This window comes from Typopeltis vanoorti, chromosome 7, assembly GCF_054136105.1.
Source record: "Typopeltis vanoorti isolate ZY-2024b chromosome 7, IOZ_Tvanoo_1.0, whole genome shotgun sequence".
NCBI lineage: Eukaryota > Metazoa > Arthropoda > Arachnida > Uropygi > Thelyphonidae > Typopeltis > Typopeltis vanoorti.
Genome location: NC_143555.1, coordinates 337,595 through 361,800, shown reverse-complemented (window position 1 = coordinate 361,800; position 24,206 = coordinate 337,595). Strand labels below are relative to the sequence as shown.

The window sequence follows — 24,206 nt, the reverse complement described above, 5'->3', positions numbered from 1 at the left end:
AGGTAGATATATTCACCAACAATCACACCACCACCCCTCACAACAATATGGCATTATAAAAACCATATATAACAGGGCTAAATTAATTCTCTTCAGATAAGAATGCCCTCACTACTGAACTTAACCATATCTTTAACACCTTAGCCAAAAAATATTAAAACCAGTTAACCACAACCTACTTCCCCCTTCATAACAGAGATTTTGATTAATCTGTTACCATTCTTTATGTCCGGGTCACAAAGACCAGTCACTTTTCCTATAGACCTACCTGGAGTATACCAGTTCCCTTGGAGTTGTAAACTGTCCTGCTATGGCCAAACAGACGGGACAGCTCATATCAGGATATCTTGAATACAAAAACTACATCCGATTTCACCAATACAGCCACCCAGGACTTGCAGACCATGACTAGATACCCACCACAATATGTTGGAAGAAAGCCACTTTACTACATCACAGCAAATATAAAAAAAACTCCCCAAACCTGAACAAATTTGAGTGCATGAGACTGCCCCAAATGTGGGAAGCTTACATCAGCCCAACAGCCAAGATAACCCAATTTAGCCTACAAAGGGGCACCTTTAGGACTCTAGGACCAATGTGCCTTCTTCAGCCTCATTTGCTCGTTGTTAGTGCCTGCATGCACATATCATAGTTTTATGTTCCCAGAAGATGGCATTGTAACATTGCCAAAATATTGGAAGGTACTGATTAAAGTTTTTTAATTAATATTTGAGTATATGTTGCCATTTCCTGAAAAATTTAGTTGTATATATATTTACATGATTTATTTATTGATATAGAATGTATAGTAGATGAATGTCATTGCCCAGTGTGGGACTAATCCTGCTTATTGGAGGTATGAAATTTCATTTCATGCCTCTAAATTGCACATTTGGTTTCTCTCTACAGTAAGCTTTTCCAGATTGTGTAAGCCTTTGCCCTCCAACAGTACTAATGTATAATTAAGTGGATATTGAATCCAACATTATTTCGGATGTTGGATTCAATATCCACCATCTTGAATCCAACATCTGAATTGTTGGATTCAGATGTTGGATTCAGATTAGCAGAATATAGAAACTACAAGAGTTTCATGCCAAATATAGAAACTATAAAAGGCTATAGAGACTATATATTCGGCTATGAAATAATGTTGGATTCAATATCCACTTAATTTGAATAATTTTGTGTCGCCGAAGTGAAGCCTTTTTGGCTCTCTTTTTCACTAATGTATAAGTTTACAAACCTTTTCATGGATGAGATTCGCATAAATTAAATTTAAAGAGTAATGGGGAAAACAAGGCTTTTATGAGGGAGAGGGTTGAAAAGTTCTGATTAACACCTAGAACAAAAATTATATTAAAGCAACTGATAAATTATGAGAAAGAACATATCTTAAAACCCTTTAACTCCCATGTTTCATTAAATTGTAATTATTTGTTCTTTTCTTTTAGGATATATAAGAAGATATGTCAGAAGTTTTGAAGAAATTCAAAGACACAGAGGTGCAGGCCGTCATATAGTTCTTCGTGCTGCAAGAAACGTGTGCCACTGAGATTCACCAAACTTTGCGTGAAACTACATAGTACCCAGGGAACAGTTGGGGTCATTATTCACCAACATCTGGACTGCAGATGCTCCCAGTGAAGTGGCGTTCAAATGTTCGAGTCCCCAAACATTTGAATGCTAACAAAAAGAGAGAACGTGTGTTAATAGTTGACCAAATTAGTGACTTTAGCATACTATGTATGCTAAAGTCACTAATTTGGTCATTAATTAAATAAAAGTCACTAATTCTCTCATTGTAATGTAGGTTGATGTACAGAAATGAAAAGGAGTAACCTTATTATTAAATTACTTTGGATCAGAAATCAATGTCAAAAGTTTTTTCACTTAGTTATAAGGATTTGGGAATTTTGGGTCATTTTGAGAAATCAGATGCAACTGCTTTGGCTTATATTGTGACTGTTGAAACATGGCTTCATTAGTATGATCCAGTGATCAAATAACAGTTAATGGAGTGAGGACACAAAGGTTCTCCATGGCCAAAGAAGTTTCGAACATAAAAGTGTCTTTTGGGATATAGATAGTGTAATCCTTACCATGTACCTTAAAAAAAAAAAAAAAAAAAAAAAAAAAAAAACTGTTAACAGCAGCTGTTTATAGAACTCTGAAAGAGGTGCTGAAGGAAATATGCTGTTGGAAACTGAGCAGAGGCATTTTGCTTTTGCAAGACAGTGCATCTGCTCACAATGCTCACAAAACCCAACAGTTTCATGAGCATTTCCTGTTCCCAAATTTAAAGAAACACTCGAAAGGAACAAAATTTATCATGGAGGATGAAGTCATATCTGTAATTGAGGACTAGTTTGTGGAACAAGGGAAAGACTTTTTTTTCTCAGAGGATTGCAAATGATCCAGCAGGTATTTTACATATTCTCTACTTGGAGAATATGTAAAATAATGTGCAAGTTGGATCTACCTCAATTCCTTCATGGTGATTATCACAACTTTGCAGCACATCTATCTCATAGTGGGAATTCCTGCACATTATAGTTCCTGCACAACTTCCATAGTGGCTTCAAATTTTTCCTGTTTTCAGTTTTACATAGTTTGATTATTTATGTATATTTTCTCCTAGTGTAAGGAAATGTGCTTATATTAGGAGAAAATGTGAACTACCTTCATAAAAAAAATTACTTGCATGTCACAGGATATGTATATTGTATTGCATCTTGATGGATCACTTTCCATACTGGTGGAAAGTGAGGCAAGTTTCAACTTGATGCAAAGTCAAATGCATATATAATGCAAATAGCATAGGCATTTAAAATTTGAAGCAAATGGTCACAATAATTAATTGTCTTTTTTTTTTCAGTTATGTGACAAACAGCCACGTATAATATTTTAATAATGTACACATATTTAAATTATTGTAAAAAATTCTATAGATCTGTAAGAAATATGTCTGATGTCTCTAGAGGTCATCAAGAGATTAATAGTTTTTTTTTAAAAAAAGACCACTACACATGATTATCATTGATATTATATAAGCACTGATATATTTTCTTATCAGTTGTAGACATATTTTACTAGGCTAATCAAAACTAATTGTAAGCATTGTTTTTTTAAGTAATTACCTGTTTTTTTTATATATCATGTAATCACTCGAGAGGCTGTAATATCAAGCCAACAAATTATTAATCCTTACTTTCCTCACTTATCTTTACTATCTGTTACTAATGATAAACTATAGCTGATAATGCTGACTTGAGCAAATCATTCCCATAGTAGTAATATATTAACTATGTCTTTTAATCTATCCAAGACAGTGAATATAAAATGTCATTTTGTCAGCTGCAGACAACAAAAAAAATTTAGCTCACCTTGTCTATGTTATCATGGCTGTCCGCATGAAGGAGAGAAGCTGGTCAGTTACATGATTTCCATACACGGCTTTTTTTAATATCCACTTTCTAGGTTTAGACATGGATATGGAATATATTTAAAAAAAAAAAAAAAAAACCTAACTACATCTGCTTAAAAATTCCTTATATAAATATTAGTAAGCAGTTATATTATTGAAACTATGAGGGATTTCAAACGTTTTGCACAAACAAGCACAGAGTAAAAACATTTTGTGCTAATTTCTGTTTTAGGTGTTCTCTTTCATAACAAAACAATATAACACATAACAAAATTCAGTAATGAAGCAAGAATCTGACTTGGGTTGGATATTGTACAATGACCACTGTTCATACATCAAAACATGCTTCACACAAATTAGATGATCTTATGGAAGAGTTTGGATAGCAAATACTACTTTGCGACTTGTACAGTCCAGACATGAAGCCTCCAGACTTCAGTTTGTTCCCAAATTTAAAGAACCACTCCATCAGAAGTTCTTCACTGTCATTGATGAGGTTTTTGCAAATGTGATGTTTTATCAAATACATTAACAAGAAGTTTGTCCACAGGAATACAGTCCCCACTAAATGTTGGGCAGGAGTGATAATAAGGTGGAACTAAGATTATATTGAAGGATTTTAAATGTATTTTATTACACAAATGCTTTTAAAAGTTACTGCATTGAAAGGAGATCTCACTTATAATTCAACTTATCTGAAAATAGTGACAGAATTCTTAGAAGTTATTTTTCTTGATAAAACTAGTCTTACTTGAAAATGGTAAGCATTTTCAAGTAAGGGGGCAGAGCTGACTACTACCGGGTGCGTCCCCACGTGGCGAATCGGGGAACAGCCTTCAGATATGGAGGCTAGCTGCGATATAAGCAGAGCAATCTGGCGAATAAGCAGCCATGGACCAACAGTGACTGAGCCACTGAGCGAGTGAAACTTAAAACCTTGGTGAGGTTTTAAGTTTCACTTAAAACCTCACAAAGCCCAATGACAACTCGGTGACATGGCGAGTAGTTCCGCCATTAAATAAGCACCTGCTGGGGTCACTGCCCCTGACATTGGGAAGCAGCATTGTCAGTACTGACACAAGGTTGAAGCCAAATGATGACGGAAAAGCTTGTGATCAGAGATTTGCAGATGGCAATATGATAATATTGTGTACGTCTAAAGCAAAAGGAGAAACTACTTCTCTACCTTATCTCCAGAACAACCACCATGGCGAGCAAACCCTTACAATTGGCCCCAAGTTCCCGGTGTCCCTTAAATGGGACAGGGGTGCGAAGAATCTCCGGGCTCAAAATGGTGTCCACTTTTAAAATTGCAACTTGGAATGTCAGAACTCTGTATGAAGCTGGCAAATTAAGAAATGCCACAAGAGAAATGAAGAGGCTGGGCATCCGGATTTTGGGAATTTGCGAGACAAGATGGCCAGGATCTGGAAAGTGTTAACAAGATAATACGACAATGTATTACTCTGGGGAATGATGAGAACAAACATCGACATGGTGTAGCTGTAATAGTAGATGAAGAAATCAATAAATCAGTAATAAATTGGATTCCATTTTCTGAAAGGATAATGCTGTTGCAACTTAAGGGAAACCCCATTAACATAAAATCATCCAAGCTTATGCACCCACAGCTGACAAAAGTGAAGATGTTGAAGAGTTTTATGAACACCTAAAAGAGATTAAAAACCTAACAAAGAAACGACAGAGGAGATCGCCTAGCCAGTTCTGTCAGGAAGAAGATCTAACAATAGCAAATACCTGGTTTAAACTTCCACCCAGAAGACTGTACACTTGGAAATCGCCTCAAGATAACCAACATAACATTGTCAGAAATCAAATTGATTATATACTGATAAATAAAAGATTCCACAGTAGTATAAAGAGTGCAAAGACTTATCCTGGAGCAGATATCTCATCAGACCACAATCCCATAGTTGCAGAAGTACGTCTTAGATTAAAATTAGCTAAAAAATCACAAAAGAAGAAAAAGAAAATTGATGTAGAAAAACTGAAAGACCCGAACATAAATAAAAGTGCCAAGACACAGCTTAACCTGCGATTATAACAGATTAACATTGAAGAAAATAAAAGTGTGGAATCTCTTTGGAATAGCTTAAAGAATGCATCGTAACAACAAGTATTGAAGAAGTAGGTTATGTGAATAATATAAAACAACAGGAATGGATGACAGATGAGATTCTTTCTCTTATTGATACAAGAAGAATGTACAAAAACAAAAACCTTGCCAGGTATACAGAAACACATAACATCATCAAGAAAAAAATGAAGCCAAGGAAAATTGGATGAAAAATTTATGTACTGAAATTGAACTGCTTCAGAAGAAACATGATAATTTCAATCTGTATAAGAAAATCAACGAAATTTCTGGAAAACTGAGGAAAAAGCAAATGTCTCTAAGAGACAAAAATGGAAAAATTGTTCTAGAAGAAGAGAATAAAGCACAGATTTGGATAAAATATGTAACAGAACTTTTCAATGATACTAGACAGAAGCCTATAAATATAAAAGATAACATTCAAGGACCAGCAATCATGAAATGCAAAATAGAGAATGCTATATGAACAAGTAAAACAGGAAAAGCCGGTGGACCAGATGGTGTGCAAACAGAATTTTTAAAATTAATAGAACCAGATAGCATCAAACTTCTTGAAAAACTATTTAATAAAATATATGAAAGTGATGAATTTCCATCAGATTGGCTCAAATCTACATTTATCACTGTCCCAAAGAAACAGCGAATTCCTGTGGTGACTTCTGACTTATTAGTCTAATGAGCCAAACATTAAAAATAATTTTGAAAATAATTCAGAATTGTATTTATAGAAAAAGTGAAGAAACTCTAAGTGAAACACAATTCGGCTTCCGGAATGGTTTTGGTACTAGAGAGGCCCTTTTCTGTACCCAAATATTGATACAAAAATGCATAGAAAAACAGAAATCTGTCTTTATGTTTCATAGATTTTGAAAAAGCATTCGACAAAGTCAGACACACTAACTTAATAGAAGTCCTTCAACAAATAAGGCTAGACGAACAAGACATAAGACTTATAACAAATCTGTATTGGAATCAGTCAGCTACCGTTCAATTAGACAACATTACCACCAGTGATATTAACATCAAAAGAGGAGTGAGACAAGGATGTGTGCTCCCACCACTCCTGTTCAACATATATGCAGAGGTAATCTTTAAAAAAGCATTGGAAGAATGTTCAGAGGGAATCACAATAAATGTTATTCATATGCAGATGACACATATCTTCGATATGCAGATGACACCGTGCTAATTGCAGATAATATTATGGATCTCCAAAAACTCGTTGACAGAGTATACATAGAAAGCCAAAGAATGGGAATAAATATAAACATCAACAAGACAAAATACATGATCATCAGCAAACATCCAGCCTCATCAATGAAACTGACACTCAATGGGAAAAATATTGATCAAGTGTCAAGATATAAATATCTTGGTTGCTGGCTTAATGAATGGTGGGATCCAGAAATAGATATAAAGACAAGGATTGAAGTCGCACGGCAGTCCTTCATGAAAATGAGAACACTATTCTGCAATAAAGACCTAAACATGGAAGTCAGATGCCAAATGCTGAAATGCTACGTGTGGTCTATTCTGCTCTATGGAGTGGAAACATGGACATTGAAGGCGACAGCCATCAAGAAAATCGAAGCCTTTGAGATGAAGGCTATACAGAAGAATGCTAAAGATATCATGGACAGAAAAAATTTCCAATGAAGATGTCTTAAAATCCATTGGCAAAGCTAAACATCTTGTACAAATAATCAAGAAACGAAAAACATCATATCTTGGCCACATCATGAGAAACAGCAAATACCAACTTCTACAAACTATTTTGATAGGAAGAATTGGTGGCAAAGGAACTAGGGGAAGAAAAAGAATATCATGGTTTGACAACATCAAGACGTGGACAGGAAACAGCAGTGCACAACTGCTCAGATTAGCACAAGAGTGCAGTTTATTCGCCAAGATGGTCGCTGACCTTCGATAGAAGATAGCACAATAATAAGAAGAAGACTTGAAAATAATTTATTACATATGTTGTAGAAGTATATTCTTTGATGTTCTTCATATGTCGTGGAGGGGGGCGTTGTGAAGATACGAAAAATTAAAATGAAATTAATTACTATTCCTAGATGAATTTGAAATCAGTGAGCTGTTAGAATTCTATAAAATATATACATCTTCAAGGTCTACCTTTCCTAATTGGGTTGTGGGGGCAGCAGCTGCAAGAGGAACTTCCAATGGTCACGATCCTCCGCCACCAAGCTCAAGTGTTCTGGTGGGATTCCCAAACGTGTCCACCCAAGGTTTTGGATATAATCTATTCAGTGAGTCCTTGGCCTTCCACCCTCTGGCTTGGAAAAGAGGGCCTGCTGAGGGAGCCTCTCTTGTGGCATTCTGACCAGGTGCCCGTACCAACGAAACTGATCTCTCAAAACGGAGAAGCAGCGGTTGAGTATCGAGGGTTTTCTGAATTGCAGAGCTTCTAACTGTCGAGTAATGTCAGCCCTGCAACCCCTCGAAGGAACCTTATTTCTGCTTGGGTTTGTGTCCGCATTCTTTCGGTCGTTACCCAACTCTCGTGACCATAGGTGAGGATGGCGGACAAAGACTGTATTGAAGACAGCCAGCTTTGCTGTCTTCAATACAGCAAACGGCAAAGCTCCCGCAATATTGCTCTTGCTGAGCCAATCTACGTCCCACTTTTCATCACTCGTGAATATGGACCTAAGGTATTTAAACTTCGCCACCTGCCTCAGTGGGACTCTGCTCACACATAAAGTGCACTGGGATGGTTGTCTTGAAACCACAAATGTTTCAGTTTTGGCCACACTGACCTTCATTCCGGCTTCTGCACAAACAGCTACAAACCTATCCAGGGTCTGCTGAAGATCATCTGTGGAAGAGCTATGCAGAACTAGGTCGTCTGCAAAAAAGCAGACGTCCAATGCTACATCTTCCAATTCTGACATGCTCACTGCCTTGGTTGTACCTAAATCCAGTCCATAAATTTTATGAAAAGGAGGGTTGACAGAACACACCCTTGGCGGAAGCTAATGGAGACTGCGAAAGGTTCAGATTTTGTGCTGTTTACCCTGACACAAAACTCCAGGCATTCATACAAGGACTTGATGGCAGCTAATAGTTGGCCATCCGCTCCATATGCCTGTACTACTTGCCAAAGTTTATCCTGAGGAACCCAGTCATATGCCTTATCCAAGTCTTCAAAACATGTGTAGATTTCTCAAAGATTTCTCAAAGACTTGCCTTAAAGTGAAGATTTGGACAGTTGTGCTTCTACTAGGACGAAAGCCACACTGTTCTCCCTGGAACTTTGACTCAACTATGTGCCTGCACCTTCTTTCTAAGCACCTAGCATGCACTTTCCCAGGCAGACTGAGCAGAGAGAGAGAGAGATGCCATGATAGTTGCTGCAATCCATCTGGTCTCCCTTCTTGAAGATTGGTATTATTATGCCTGTCTACCATTGCTTTGGTGCTCTCCCAGATATCCAAGCAGCCTGACACACTCGAGTCAACCAGAGAACACCGTCTCGATTTAAGGCTTTTAGCATTTCAGGCCGAATTTCATCATCACCAGCAGCCTTGCCCAATTTTATTGCAAAATGGACCTCTTCTGCTGTGAGACTAGTCATAACCCCGATCTGCACCTCTTCGATGTCCACAACCGCTGGGCCACCTGGGTTAAGAAGGCTCTCAAAGTATTCCCTCCATTTGTGGAAGATATCCTTCTCAGTTGTTAACTGAGAAGGATATCCTGCACCATCAGAGGCCTTAATTGCCCTTGCTGTGCATGATTTCCTCCCTCGAAGGTGGCGGATGGTCTGCCAGAATACTTTGTTCCTATTTGCATAGGATGAGTCTAATCTTTCTCCATAGGATTCCCAAGCCTTCTGCTTTGCTCTTTACTGCCTCAGCAGCAGCTTTTTGCACCTCAGCATACTGGAAATGCATCTCAGGTGACCTGACCCTAAGCCATGCACTTTCCCATGTAAGGTAGGCCTCCTTTTTTTGCCTGGACAGCTTGTTGGACTTCTTGGTTCCACCACGGTGTCCTTTTCTCACTGCCCGTTGCCATGCCGAGCCACTTTCTGCCACAGCATGAGAGTGCAGAGACAGTGACAGCTGTTCTGAACAGCTCCCAGTCCTCCTCTATAAAATATTAAAATTTAAAATCCTCTTGGGTACACACAGTGCTGTGAGACAATTCATTAGCTTGTTGAGAGAGTAACCAAAGGAATAAGAGGAAACCATCTGCTCTGGTTACAACCAGAGAGGAAATTGGTGGGCCAGTTTCAAAGGACAGAAGGTATACTGTAAGTTTGGTAAGTAGGCCTTTATGCAAGAGGTGATCAGGTGTCTCCTAGAAATCTCAAGAGTGACCACACAATTTTCTCCAATCTTTTCATTGTATCTAAAGGTGGATAAGGTTGGCTAGGAGTTGGAAATTGGCAGGCTTAATTGATTGGTGTTAATTATTAATAATTAATTGGTAGGCTTCCAAGTAGTGAAAAGTTAGTATTGATAACTTTCTCCATTATTTTCAAGAGAATTGAGATGAGAACAGCATACTCATTTATCATCCTTTCCTGTGTTGGACTAAATTTATGCTTTTATTTCATGCTCACAGCATGTAAGCATGGAAGACAATATAGGATTAGTATTACAGTAATTCTGAAGCACAGATTTTGAGCACTGTTGAGTGAATTACCATCTGGACAAAGAGCCTTGTTATTAAGAATTCTGATGTCATGAGATGGTCTTAGTAGTGTTAGGTGATTTATTTTGGTTATCTATACAAGAGTTGGAACAGAACACTGATGCCTGGAGATAAACTAAGCCTTATATTTGGTTTATGTTAGAATGGTGCTTTTTAGTGTGCATTTGTATATGAGAAAGAGAGAGAGGAGCGTAGTGGAGCATGGAAGGGCACAACTTGCACCTAGTAGACTTGGAAAGGATATTAAGGCTTGACTGCCTTTTGTTTGAGCAAAATGCATTTGGCAATTTGTGTGTGTTTGGCACTTTTCAAAGTCAGATTTGTATTTCTTGATGGTTTTACAAATTGTAGCATAGGTTTATTGATTGAGCTGCTTTTTTAAAATATGACAAATCTCACCCATGAAAGGCTATAAGGACTAGATAATCTGGAATCCTATGTTACAAACCAAACTTGAACTTTTTCGAGTCACACTAAGCAGGAATGGGTGGTTACAGGTAAAGTGATGAAATTCATCTACTACACCTAAAGGCACAAACATCCATGAACAGCCTCTTGTTTTGTTGAAGAACTGATACACTATCCACTTCATGAAACAGACTAAGCAAGTTGAGATATGTCAATTTTTTTTTTTAAACTGCTTTGAACACACTAGTTGGAGAACTTAGGCTTGGAACATTTAAGAGAGAGGTTTGAATGAGCTGGGTATGAAGGTCCTGATTCCAGCAAGGATTATTTCAGTCATTGGGCTGGAGCAGGTTTTGGACAGAGAATAGAAACAATAATCAGTTCATGGTTGCAAAAATCGCAGGTTATCCCATTTTTATTTATTTAATATTTTTATATTACTCTCATACACAAAAAGTCTATAACAAATAAATTCCATATTTTGGAAGGAGTCAGGAGTAATCTGTTGATATTCTTCTTGAACTTTATGGTGGATGCTGTTTCACAGAATTGAGGTAGGTGGAATGAAATATGATTGGGCGTAGTAGTTTCATTGAGTATGCAGCTTGGTGTAAAGGGATGTTGAGTAGCTGTTGCTTGAGTTTCTGTAGATCTGGCAGAACTGGGAGGCATAATGAATGTTAGTTCTGCTGAACAACGGCCATGGAAATATCTGTAGAAGAGACATAATGTAGAAACTGTTTTTTCTATGGAAAAGTGGCTGAAGATAGTCTGTAAGTGAGATGTGCCATTCATCAACCAAATTGTCCTTTGCTGAACAACATAAAGAATTTTTATGGAAGTCTTAGTGTGCCATCCCAAACACGAGAGCAGTATTCCAATGTTTGTCGGATTTGGGATTTATACAGAGTAACTGTTCAGTAGAGAAGTACTGTCTTGAACTAAAAAGGATGTCAAATCTTTTGGAAGTTGATGGTGCTATAGAAGTGATATTATTATGCCAGGAAAGGTTTGAAGTGAGTCAGTCCAAGAAGAGAGATTTAGTCTTAACAGTTGAGCTGAGAATTATTAAAAATAAGTGGACAAGATCTAAGGTCTTTATTTGTAAAGAAAAACAAAACTGCGTTTTGGAAGCATTAAAGTCGACTTGGTTGTTTTCATCCAATTAAAGCTACTATGGAGATCAGTGTTCAGGATACTCATTACAAATGATCTTGAGGCTTGTGATGTCCGAGCATTGCAAGGCTTGTCATATGAGTAGAGTGTACTATCATCAGCAAAACTAATGATTGGGTTTGCAGTCAATGAGAGCAGGTCATTTATATAAATCTGGTAGAGAATGAGTGAAATGACAGCTGAGGGATACCAGCATTAATAGGAAAGTCTAAAGAGAGAATATTACATGTAAGGATCGATCTGAGAGAAAATGGCATTCCATTTATGTTAAGACAAAGGCAGTCCAAATGACGATAACTTATTGAGAAGCCCTCTATTTCTATCAACAGCCTTGAAGATAAGAGCAATGGCACAGGTTTCTCCAAACCTTTCCATGGAATGGGTCCAGAGGTGCATGGTGCCTCTGTGGATCTAGATTGGCAAAATCCATACTAACAGTCACTAATTAGATGGCAGGTCTCCAAATGTTGAAGAATCTTCTAAAACATCCAACTGTTGACAACCCTCTCCATTACTTCAGACAAAACTGATGAGAGAGAAATAGGTCAATAGTTTAATAGCAGACATTTATCACCTATTTTGGGAACTGGTTGTATATAGGCTTTCTTCCATGCTGTAGGGTGGATGGCAGCTGAGTACATTTGAGTGAATAGATGATGAAGAACTGGTGTTGGTTTGGGAGCATATCTCTTGATCACAATGGGTAGAAGCCCATCAGGACCAGCTGCCTTTATGGTATCCAAGTTATTCAAGAAAGGATGAAGAATAACCTTCTGCCAAAAAGATACCAGAATCCAACGATACCATTAGGGTGAGGTAGAGGAGGTAGTGCAGATAGACCAAAGTTGCACCCAACATGGAAGAAGAATTTCATCGTCCAGTATGAGACCGCTGTCCTGCTTATTGGAGACCTGAAATGTTTTGGAAAAAAGTTCTGTTTGGTCTCTAAATGTAGTTTCCAAACTATGTAAAAAATAAATTAAAAAATACAAAATATATAAAATTGATACGGCCTGTGTAGCTCAATGGAAGTGTGCTTGCATCCGCTGCGGTTGGTCGCTTAAAGTTAGACTTAGGTTAAAGTCTAAGTCGCCAAATGGAAGAACTTTTTCTAAGCCTATCTTAGACCGTTTCCCAAGTTAGTCGATCAAGGCAAGCGGGTTTTTACTCCCAGAAACTGGTTTTTCATCCCATAAAATCAAGAAAATCGACTATAGTACCCACATTATTTCACACATTAACATATCCTGTTAGAGTTAGGCACCAAGAGATGGCAGCACTTGTTTGCTGGTCTCTTCATCAGTAGCTCCCTATAATTAGTGATAGACATGGGCCAGCTATCTCTGATTGGCTACCCAGTGGAGATTGAACTGCCCATTCAGTCTCCAAAAGCTAGATAGTGTATAAAGGCCTTGCCTACTCCCTATAAGGGAATAAAAAGGTGTTAGCTGATTTATTTATTTATTTTAAAATTGATAAAAATGGGGAAAAAAATCGTTAACCCATTCACAGTATAAAATATACTATAGGTTTGCAAATAACCTTTCATGGGTGGGTGCAACATAAAAATATACAGCTTTGGCATGACTACCAGTGGTACAAGCAATAAGTTTTCTACATTTATCTTTGTTTAATTTAGATTTTGCCTTTTTGGTGATGATTTTAAGTGTTTTGGCAGTTGTGTAGGCTGTGAAGGAAGCTGATGTTTTGGTCTTGAGTCACCCTGGCACACTTTTTGGAGAATCATGGTTTAGATATAAGTTGGCAAATTTGAACAGTGAGGAATAAAAGCTTCCATTCAAGCATGGATTATTTCAGTAACAAGATCAAAATGGGTATCTGGATAAGAAGAATGTAAACAGTAGTCTAATCATGGAAAGGAGGAGTAAAAGTCACCTAAGTCCTCCCACTTGGATCATATTGTGATCAGATTCAAGTTTCATCTCTGAACATCCTTCAGTCATTCACAACCTCCTGTATGGCTGAAGGAAGGATGTTCCACCAGAGATGAAACTTGGATTAGACTGATCAGAATTACCAAGAGCAGCAGTCACTGAACAGAGTACATGGAAGGAGAACTAGTTAAGAGATACAGAGTTGGGTGATTGAAGAGGATTGTCAAGAATGCTGGTAGTGGAGATGATCTGTTTTAAGTCATTGCTTACAGCAAAAGATTAACTGCAGAGATTAGTAGCTAATCTCTACTTCAAGGAATATTTGGAAGGAGAACTCATTTAAAAAAAAACATCAAGAATATTGGGAGAATGGTAAGGATTATATGGTATTCTAGTTGGATCATAAATGACATCAAATATTTTGGTATATTACATCTCTTTTAGCTTGATCAGGAGAGATAGAGAAGAAAAGCCAATGTGAGTTCTGAATGGGGAAGTGATCAAGGAAGACAAGTTTGCTATTTTAAGTAATTAAATTGCAGTAAATGAAGCTTCAGGTATAAATAATTAGATAGATTATCAGAATTTGGAAGCAGTAAGGACAGCAAATAATGTTATATAGTGTTGCAAAGAAGTTTTGATCCAGAGCAGATCATAATTCTAGACATAATTCTAGGTTTGGCATTCTCTTTTAGAGAATGTCATCTCTCAAATCCCATAGAGCATCTTTTTTTTTATGGAAAGAATCATATAAAGTGAAATTCAGATAGTTGAGGTAGATGATAGTTATTGAATCTACCATTTAGGTTCTGTGAGATCTGGTTTAGATGAATGCAAGTGGTGCACATAATTTATGTTTAAGGCCATGAATGGGGTATAAAAAACATTACCACAGAGACTACAAGTTTGAAAGATTCAAAAAATTTAGTGTAATTTCATCCATGTCATAATGATAATGTGATATCACAAACAAGGAGAATATTTACATGTAAATATTAAATAGCAAATATAATCCAATATCACCAACTCCCAGAGTTGGTGATATTGGAGAATCATTACAGTAGTAATGAATTTTGGTGTGCTGAAAATGAAACCAAGTTAACATGCCCCATAAGGAAACAGAGGCTTGCTAACTCAGAAATTTCCATCTGACATTGTTGAATTATTAAAATTTGTTATTACATCTGGATACTTCACCTGGAAAGAGAAAATTTACAACAAGAGTAAGGAACAGCAATGGGGTCTCCCTCATCACCAAACCTAGCCAACCTCTTTCTAGAACACCTGGAAGAAAAAATTTTCACGTTTAATCCTAAACCAGAAATAAGGCTACGATACGTTGATGGTATCTTTGCTGTCTGGGGTCATTCTGAACAAGAACTACACTTTTTTCCTAGATAAAATCAACATCCTTCATCCACACATCAAATTCACACTTGAAAAAAAATCTCCACAGGATATCTCCTTCCTGGATGTACAAATCCAAAGGAAAGAAGATGTTTCCATCTCCACCTCTTTCTATCGCAAGCCGACATTTTCAGGTCGCTACATTCACAATTCTTCTGCTCACCATCCATCTCAGAAATTTGGCATCATTAGTAATTAGAGCGCACAGATTCTGCTTCTTCGAACGTTCTTTAAACCAAGAATTGGAAATAATCAAAAATACTGCCTTACAAAATGGACAATGCAGAAAATCATCAGTCACTTCCCCACACATCAATCTAGATAACAACAAACCCGTAGGATTCCCATACTGTATGTCAAAGGCATCTCCAAACTTCTTTCAAAAATCTTGAAAAATTATAAACTGGCTGCTACCTACAAACTATTCAACCAAATCCACAATTGGTTACCTTCTCCTAAAAACAAGTTTTCACCTCTTATGCTAGCTGGGGTGTACGAGGTCCCTTGCTCCTGTAAATTGGCCTCCTATGGACAATGTTGTTCAAAAAATGCATTTCTGAATGTCAAGACCATATCTGTCTCATCAAAGTGCAGAAATCTAGCCTTGCACAACATGAAATTACAAACTTCTGCATAGATCTTCATATAAACATGAACATTTATATAAAGAAAGTGCTGAAGCCCTACGTCACAGACCTAATTTGAACCGTAATGATGTTCTTACTATCCCTAACGTCTGGGAAATTGTCATCCTAAATTGCATAACATAATTCTATATATTCTAATTTAATGTAATCATGATTTTTCCCTCCCAGATATATTTAATTTATTTCTATAACACACTATTGCAAGCATAGAGGGATTCCATTGTAAGCATGTGCCTTAACTGTTAATTCCTAGTATTGTTTGAATTAACTGTACTGAAGATGTCCTATGATACTTAGGACGAAATATTTACTTAGTGAAAAATTTTATCACTGTAGTTATGTGTGTGTTTGGTCAAATTTAATTTATCTGTTCTGTCTAAGAGTTTCATTAATTTCAATCATGCCTTTGTTTTGTTAGGAACAGATGCATTTGAAGATGTGAAGATTGAATTAAAGAAAAAAAATATTTGTACTTTTGCAGTTATTCAGAAGGACAGGTATGGTCTATCTTCTCTCTCTCTCATCAAATCAGAGTTATTTAAATGTCAACATTACCATAAGGCAGAAGTGCCAGAATTTAAAGAAATTTGCATTAAAAACAACAACAACAACAAAAAATACAAATACTGACTTATTCAAGTGAGATTTCAAAGAAGAGAAATGACTGACTTCCAAATGTCTCCCCATCCAGAATTTTTTTCCCCAGAGAAGAAAAGAACGAAGCTTTTGTCTTAAACTTGATCCACTTGATAACATTTTTGGTTTCAAATTGAGGTAAAAGTTGTGGGATGAGGAAGGTACGTATTGCCAATATATGTGTCATATTAATATGACACATAAAGGGTCAAAGCTAGATAGCTGGGAGGAGAATTCTACATAGCTTTTCAGGAATGCAGAGAACTGACTGGGCTTCTCACCTAATATCCAGTCCTCACATTCACGTGGTGTGCCTCGTTATTAGATATTCATTGGATACTGAATGAACAAGGATGGGCTGAATTGGCTGACTAAATTGTATTCTGTATTGGCTTAAACCAGAAACAAACATGATTGCGTAAAACATGGTGAAATTTCATGCTGACTGGGACATTGGCCGGTTAAACAAGGGGTTTGGCTCTTTTCCTTAGGAAACAAGGGAGCTATTGGAACAAATTCAATGTCAGCAGAATTGAAGGTAGGGAATGTCCACACAAGAAATACAAATGGTAAACAAGTTGAACCAACAGAAGAACTAGAGAAGTACAACTTTGACATAATGTTACTGAGAAAAGGACTAAAACAGAGTGAAATACTGCTAAATATATGATGTTATATAATATAAAAATAACAGAGCATAGTAGGTAATGGAGCTACCCCTTGCTCCAATTAAAGGCTAAATTTAAAGACTAATATAAAATTTTAATTAATCATCATCATCAACAATCATGGGTCCAATGCCCGTAGGTGTCTGCTGCCATCTTGATATGATTCTTCCATTTGCATTCTGTTTTGTGCAAGATGACTCAATTTGTGTATAGAGTTCCCACACCATTTGACGATGTCATCGCCCCATTTTCTGTTTGGTCTTCCTCTTTTGTTCGTTCCTTCAATCATTCCAACGTTTTTAATTTTCTCTCATCTATGGCCAAATAGACGTAGTTTCCTTTTGATTATTTTCTGGATCAGATTTTCTTTTGTTTGCATTTGTCTGAAGGTTTCCTCATTGTTCACTTTCTGTATCCAGTTTATTCTCAAGATCTTTCTATAACACTTCCTCTCAAATGCCAATATCCTCCTTTCAGATTCTCTCAGGAGTGCCCAGGCCTTGCATCCATAGAGCATGCTGCTGAAGATACAGGTTTCTACAATGCGCAGTTTAGTTTGCATCTTTATAGCTCGGCTCTTCCTTTTTTTGTCCATGGCTTTTAATATAGTTGTTGCTCTGGCTATTCTAATTTTTATCTCTTTTTTTTGGGGTCCTGGTCATGCGTCATGTGGCATCCAAGATATGTGAAATGGTCCACATTTTCCAGTTGAAATCTGTCTATCATAACTCTGTTCAGTCATTCCTGTTGTCCGAATATCATTGTTTTAGTTTTTTCAAAGTTGACATTTATTCTGTATCTTTTTCCTTCTGTTTATAGCGTTTGCAATGTCTGTTCCAGCCTTGTTGCATCTTCTTCAGTCAGGACGATGTCATCTGCAAAGCAGAGGTAGTTTATTCTCATGCCATTTATTGAAAAGCCTCCACCTTCTACTTTAATCTTATCTAGTGTTCTTCCCTGTTGTGTGATGAAGATGATTGGTGATATTGGGTTCCCTTGACTAGTAGCAAACCAATCTCCAGTCTCACCTGCTATTCTGATTTTTGCTGGTGCTTGGCTGTTTATATCTTTCAGCAGGTAGATCAATTTATTGTCCACACACCATAGGATTCCAAGACAGCCCATGTTATATTTTGGTCAATATTATAAAATGCTTTTTGGAAGTCCACGAAACAGTAATATATCTTTTTGTTCTTTCTTCACGCTTTCTCTGCTATTAGTCTTAGTGCAAGTATTTGTTGCACTGTACTTTGGTCTTGTACTTTGAAATTACTGAAGAGTAATTTGTTAAAATGATTAAAATTTATGGTCTAAAGTTAGGGATTTGCATTATATGCAGACCTTAAAAAATATAACATCTTATTAGATTTGCACACACAATATATACTACCTAATGCCTATACAGCCGAATCTACTTGACCCACTCGCATTCGGCGACTGAGCACGCATCGTATTTGTGCATAAAGTCAGTAATGTAAGTAAATCTAATATCCTGCCCCCTTGGCGGGATATTAGCACAGTTATATCGGTTTAACCACAGTTCATTTTAAATATTATTCGTTAAACAAACCTAGCCTGAAAATGAGCCAACAGAAAAGCACGTGAGCTACATGCAGACTTGGCAGTCATACCGGTGGTCTAACTTCCGTTTTGCAGCTGCTTGATGTCAGCTCGATTAAGCCATTTAAAGATCACTTATGTGAAAAATGGAGAGAATGGATGTCATCTGATTTGGTGAAGATGACAAAGGGTGGGAATTTTCAGAAGCCTGAGATCACTGTAGTCGCCAGCTGGGTTAAAGAAGCATGGGATTCGATACCATCTGAAATGATTCAACGCTCATTTTTTAAATGTGGAATAAGTAATTCAGTGGGTGGATCCGAAGATGACGTCATATACGAAAGCAAAGATGATGCACAACAAAATGGAGAGCATGATGACGACAACAAAATGGAGAGCATGATGACGACAACAAAATGGAGAGCATGATGACGACAACTGCTACACTGATGACGCAATGCCTACAGATGAATTTATAAATGAAATGTTTGATTGACTCAAAAGATGAAGAAGAATTTAAAGGATTTTGACATTTTGTTTTAAAATAAATATTTCTTTCGTTAATTCATATTGTTTTATTTATGATGTTAGGGAACAAGATTAACAGATTGCATTATACGTGGACATGGCATTTTATGGCTAGCTCTCAAATAAAATTTCTAGTTTGCATTATACGTGGATCGTATTATACGCGAAAAATATGGTAGTTTTATATTTTTGGAAGGTGAGGATGGCAAAATATTTGGATCCAAACTTGATTGAGCCAAGAACATCTGCTTAGAGAATGGTGTTGATAATGATGCATAAATAAGATCAGTAAACAAGGAAAATGAATCAGATGGACTATAAATTTTGAAAAGACCAAAAGGAGCAAAAACTAGTAGTGCTGGCCATTTCTTGAGAATTGTCAGATGATACACAGTACAAAGCTAACTATGAGCTACTGTGCAGCTTAAGATATTATACAGGGTGTCCAAAAATTCACGCAAGAAGTAATTTTGATAGAAAACACAGGTTTTTAATTAAAAATTAAAAAAAAAAAAAATCTGCTAACGCCTTTTTATTCCCGTATACAGGAGTAGGCGAGGCCATTTAGCCCTAGCTAACTTTTTGGAGACTGAGTGGGCAGTTCAATCTCCTGGTACCAATCAGAGATAGATGGCCCAAGGCTATCACTAATTAAGCAGTACACAGTGAAGAGAGACGGCTCAAATGTGCCGCCATCTCGTGGTCCCTAAGCCTAACACAGTATATTTAATGTCTGAAATAATGTGGGTTCTACGGTCGATTTTCTTGAGTTTACAGGACGAAAAACCCGAGTTTCTGAGAGGAAAAACCCGCTTGCCCGTGCCAGAGATCGAATTACTCGGGAACTGGTTGAAAAAAGGCTTAGAAAAATTTCCTCTAGTCCCCGATTAGACTCGAAACCAAGTCTTCCTTCGTACGGCCAAGCGCATGGTGTGCAAACGTCACATCCACTGAGCTACACATGCTCTCAATTAAAAATTGTAATTTCTTATTGATTCATAAAGTATACAGTATAGGGTTATGCATGGAATAGCATATCAGGTAAATGGCCTCCATGGCTTTGCTGGCACATACGCACTCTTTTGTCGAAATTTTCCATGACCGTTTTGCATAAATGTGGCTAAATTTCGTTGATGGCAGTGCTTACTTTCCTCCTTCAAGGCGTGGGTGGTCGTGGACTTGTTGGCATAAACCTTAGCCTTCAAAAAACCCCAAAGAAAAAAGTCCAACGGTGTTAAGTCACATGTTCTGGGCGGCCAATTCTGATCACCAAAATGGGAAATTACAAGACCAGGAAATGACTCATGCAATAATTGAATTGTTTCTCGGGCTGTATGGCATGTGGCACTGTCTTGTTGAAACCACATGTCGTCCACATCCATATCTTGCAATTTAGACACAAAAAACTGGATTATCATGTCACGATAGCGAGCACCATTAACTGTTATTGCCTTACCAGCCGCATTTTCGAAGAAGAATGGACCGTGATGCCTCCAGCCCAAACTCCGCACCAAACATTGACACGTTGTGGATGCATTTATTTCTCAACAATCACTCGTGGATTTTCTGAACCCCAAATGCGACAATTTTGTCGATTAACGAAACCATCAAAATGAAAATGAGCCTCATCGCTAAAGATGATTTTGTTCGAAAAATAAGCATCCACTTGTTGTTGTTCCATAATCCATTCAACGAACTTTCTTCGCTGTGTGTGGTCAGTAGGCTTCAGTTCTTGAGTCAATTGAACTTTGTAAGCATAAAGATGCAAATCTTTGGTGAAAATACGCTGTAGAGAGCTTCTCGAATTGCCCGATTCAAGACCACGGTGCCGAATTGATGTTCCTGGACTCTCAGCAACACTCTCACAAACTGCTTCGATGTTTTCTGTTGAACGACTTGTTGAAGGACGGCCAGAGTGTATAAGATCACTAATTGATCCAGTTTCCTTGAATTTTTTAATTAATCTTTTCACAGTTGATGAAGTTAAATCACTATTCCGACCATATTTCGCACAAAAATTGCAAACTGTAGCTGCCAAATTCATTATTTTTAAAGTATTGCTCAACAATGAAAATGCGTTGGTCTTTTGTGTAGCGCTCCATTTTTAATAACCCTGAACTGTCAGCTGTCACGCTGTCTTTTTTTTTTTTCTCTTTGGCAACACTTTACCACACAAATGGCGCTAAATTTAAATCTTGCATGAATTTTGGGACACCCTTTATTAAGAGGAGTTTAGTTGGTTGTTTGAGATTAATAGGGAGTTTGGGTGGGTTGAGATTAACAGGGAGTAATGTATAATGTTTAATTGCCAAGAAGACCAAATTAGATAGGTCTTTTTGTGTTTTTAGCACATCCTGATTGGTTAACACTAGAAATTACACCACTGGAAAAAAAAATTGTAACAACATAATTTAATTTAATCTTGGAAATCAATGATGGGAACTTTATCAATTTCAGGGATGTATTTAGATTGTATCAGTATCAGCAGCAAACTGTGAAGAAAACATTAGTTGTGATTCAGCTAGGGAAGTTGTCTGCAGGGATAGAAAAATAAGAACTCTGCAGAGGATGCAAGAAGTTAGAGACAGGCCTGGAAAATTAGAAATCATGTTGCAAGTCTCTAGCAAGTAAGTCAGCAAATGCTTTTGTACTTTGAGTGCAATATAAGAGAGTTAGGTTATTTGTAAAACCAACTAAACAAAAGTTATAGGAAGGTGGGTAAGAATATAGAAGCTAAATATCAGAAAGGTGACAATGTTCTTTAGAAGATGGAGGAGAGAGAGATAGTACAGCAAAAGGAATCAGAGATGATAAAGGTAACTTGAAATAACTAGATATCTAAAGAGCATTATGTGGAAAGACTGTTAAATGAAACAAGCAGCGGCAGAACAGTGGTGTATGAGGTAGAGTGGTTGCTAGGCTATAGGTTTATAGTGGTTTGCCAGCATCATTGGGCTAAGTGGTTAGTGTGTCTGCTTTCCAACCAGTAGGCTGTGGGTTTGAATTCTGCTGTGGATCAGAATGTTTGTTAGTGCATTGTTGTGGGAGATGAACTGCTTCTATTGTGACACCACTATCCTGTTTATCGTGCTTCTAGGCCTGAAATGGCTTGGAAAAAATTTCGTGTTTGGAATCTAGAGCAGGGTTTTCAGACTATGTAAAAAATAAATAAAAATACAAAAAAATAAAAATATAAAATTAATAGAAATAGACACAATCCTTATCTCACTAATGATACTAATGAACCATAGACTTATTACAACCTTTTGTGAGTGGAGGTCACATAAGAAATATACAGTTTGTAATTGGTATTTATTGAGTTTTTAATTTTTTCAGATAGGCATATTATTACATGACACATCTAAGGAGCCCAAGGACTCATCGCTGGAGGGCACTTTACCTCACTACACTGTCTCCCTTACTGCTCAATTCATCAATTACACACATCAACACCATCTACTGCTCACCACTGACAACAATATATGTTGTCTGTAAATTGCTTGTGTTCTCATTGTCTTTTAATAAGGGGAAGTACTTTTGCTCTGGAATTTCTATTAGTTTGTCTGCTACTAGGTGCTGGGTTTATTTTTTAGGATTGTAGTCATTATCAATAAGATTATTAAAAATGTAATTTTAATTTTTATGAACGGTATTTGAGTAAATTGCTCTAGCTCAATGTTAATATTTTTATTATCCCACATCCTGTTCAGATTGTGGTGTGAATTAATGTTTGGCTATTTGTTAATTTGTGTAGGTTTATAATACATTTTAAATAATTTTACCTATAATGGCCGCAGTCCTAAAATAAATAAACAGATGGTGCTGGCACCTAATAGCAGAAACTAATAGAGCTGTTAGATCACTTCAAAACAGTAGTAGTTTCTTATATTAACAGGTATCTTAAAAAATAAAAAAAACACTTGATAAATGCCACTTACATACTGCATACTAAACCAGTACTAAAACAATATTTTCCTATTTGTGCTGCAAAAGATGACATCCATTATCCTTGGAGTATCAGTGGCAAACTGTGAAGAAAACATTGATTATGTTATTCAGCTAGGGAAGTATATAGAATGCATTGCATGTAGGCTCCCTTTTATGAACGGTCTCACAGATATACAGTCAAATTTAGCAAACTTCCAAGAATTATATAATTATAAATCAGTATGATTTATTTTAAATTAAAGATGCCAATTAAACCAAGAATATAAATTATAGTCTTGGTTTAGTCTATCCAAGTGTAAGCAATGTTTGCAAATGAAGTATCTTCACAATTGGCCTACATCTACTTATATAGATGCTAACGACTTCACATCAGTTGTCTTAGTATCCCATAATGCAAAACTCACATCCTTATATACTATCCTTACGCATCTGTAAGCGCAGATCCATAGAGATATGTATAATGCTATGCATTATGGGAAGGGCCACTACACAGAGTGCTTTCTACCTTTTTTCAGATCACATCAGTGGGAACCAAACCCAGAAGAGGTATCACGGGTGAAGTAATGCAGAAGTTATGTTTCACTATTTGTAAATGTGGATGCAGGACATATATGGCGCAGAGGATGAAGCTTGACGCTTTCATATTCCCTGTTGTGAAGTGGTTATTCGTCGTTGAGTGTTAGGATGGTTTTCGGTCTTTTATGTTTCCAGTTGTCATTACCGTCATAGTTTCTGGCTTGCTGTATTAGTTGGTTTTGGATGCCTAGATGTCTTAAAGTATTTTTCTGCTAGGGAGCGTAGCAGTGGAGAGATGCAGGGGATATTTATGTCCCGGTGGATCTGGGTGTTCCTGATGAACCACGGGGTATCCAGAATCATTCGCAGGCATTTGTTCTGTAGTCTTTGTAGCTTGAGGATGTTTGTCTTGGAGGTTTGACTCCAGGCTGGGGAGGCATATATAACTGTGGGACGGATTACTGTCTTGTACAGTAGAATTTTATTTCTTGAGCTTAGTTTGCTGTGTCTGTTGATCAAGGGGTATAGCTGGGCGATAACTTTTGAAGCTTTGGTGCATGTGCTATTGATGTGGCTGTTGAAGCACAA

General features: G+C 37.1%; 1 protein-coding gene across 1 annotated transcript in view; it reads left to right on the top strand.

Annotated features, from left to right (window-relative positions):
• LOC150104442 (uncharacterized) overlaps positions 1-24,206 on the top strand; it is a 242,607-nt gene that overhangs the window by 97,441 nt on the left and 120,960 nt on the right. The window contains exon 5 of the mRNA XM_090395648.1: positions 16,181-16,259. Within this exon, the coding sequence (XP_090251774.1) occupies positions 16,181-16,259 (79 nt within the window). The remainder of the gene's footprint in view (positions 1-16,180; positions 16,260-24,206) is intronic.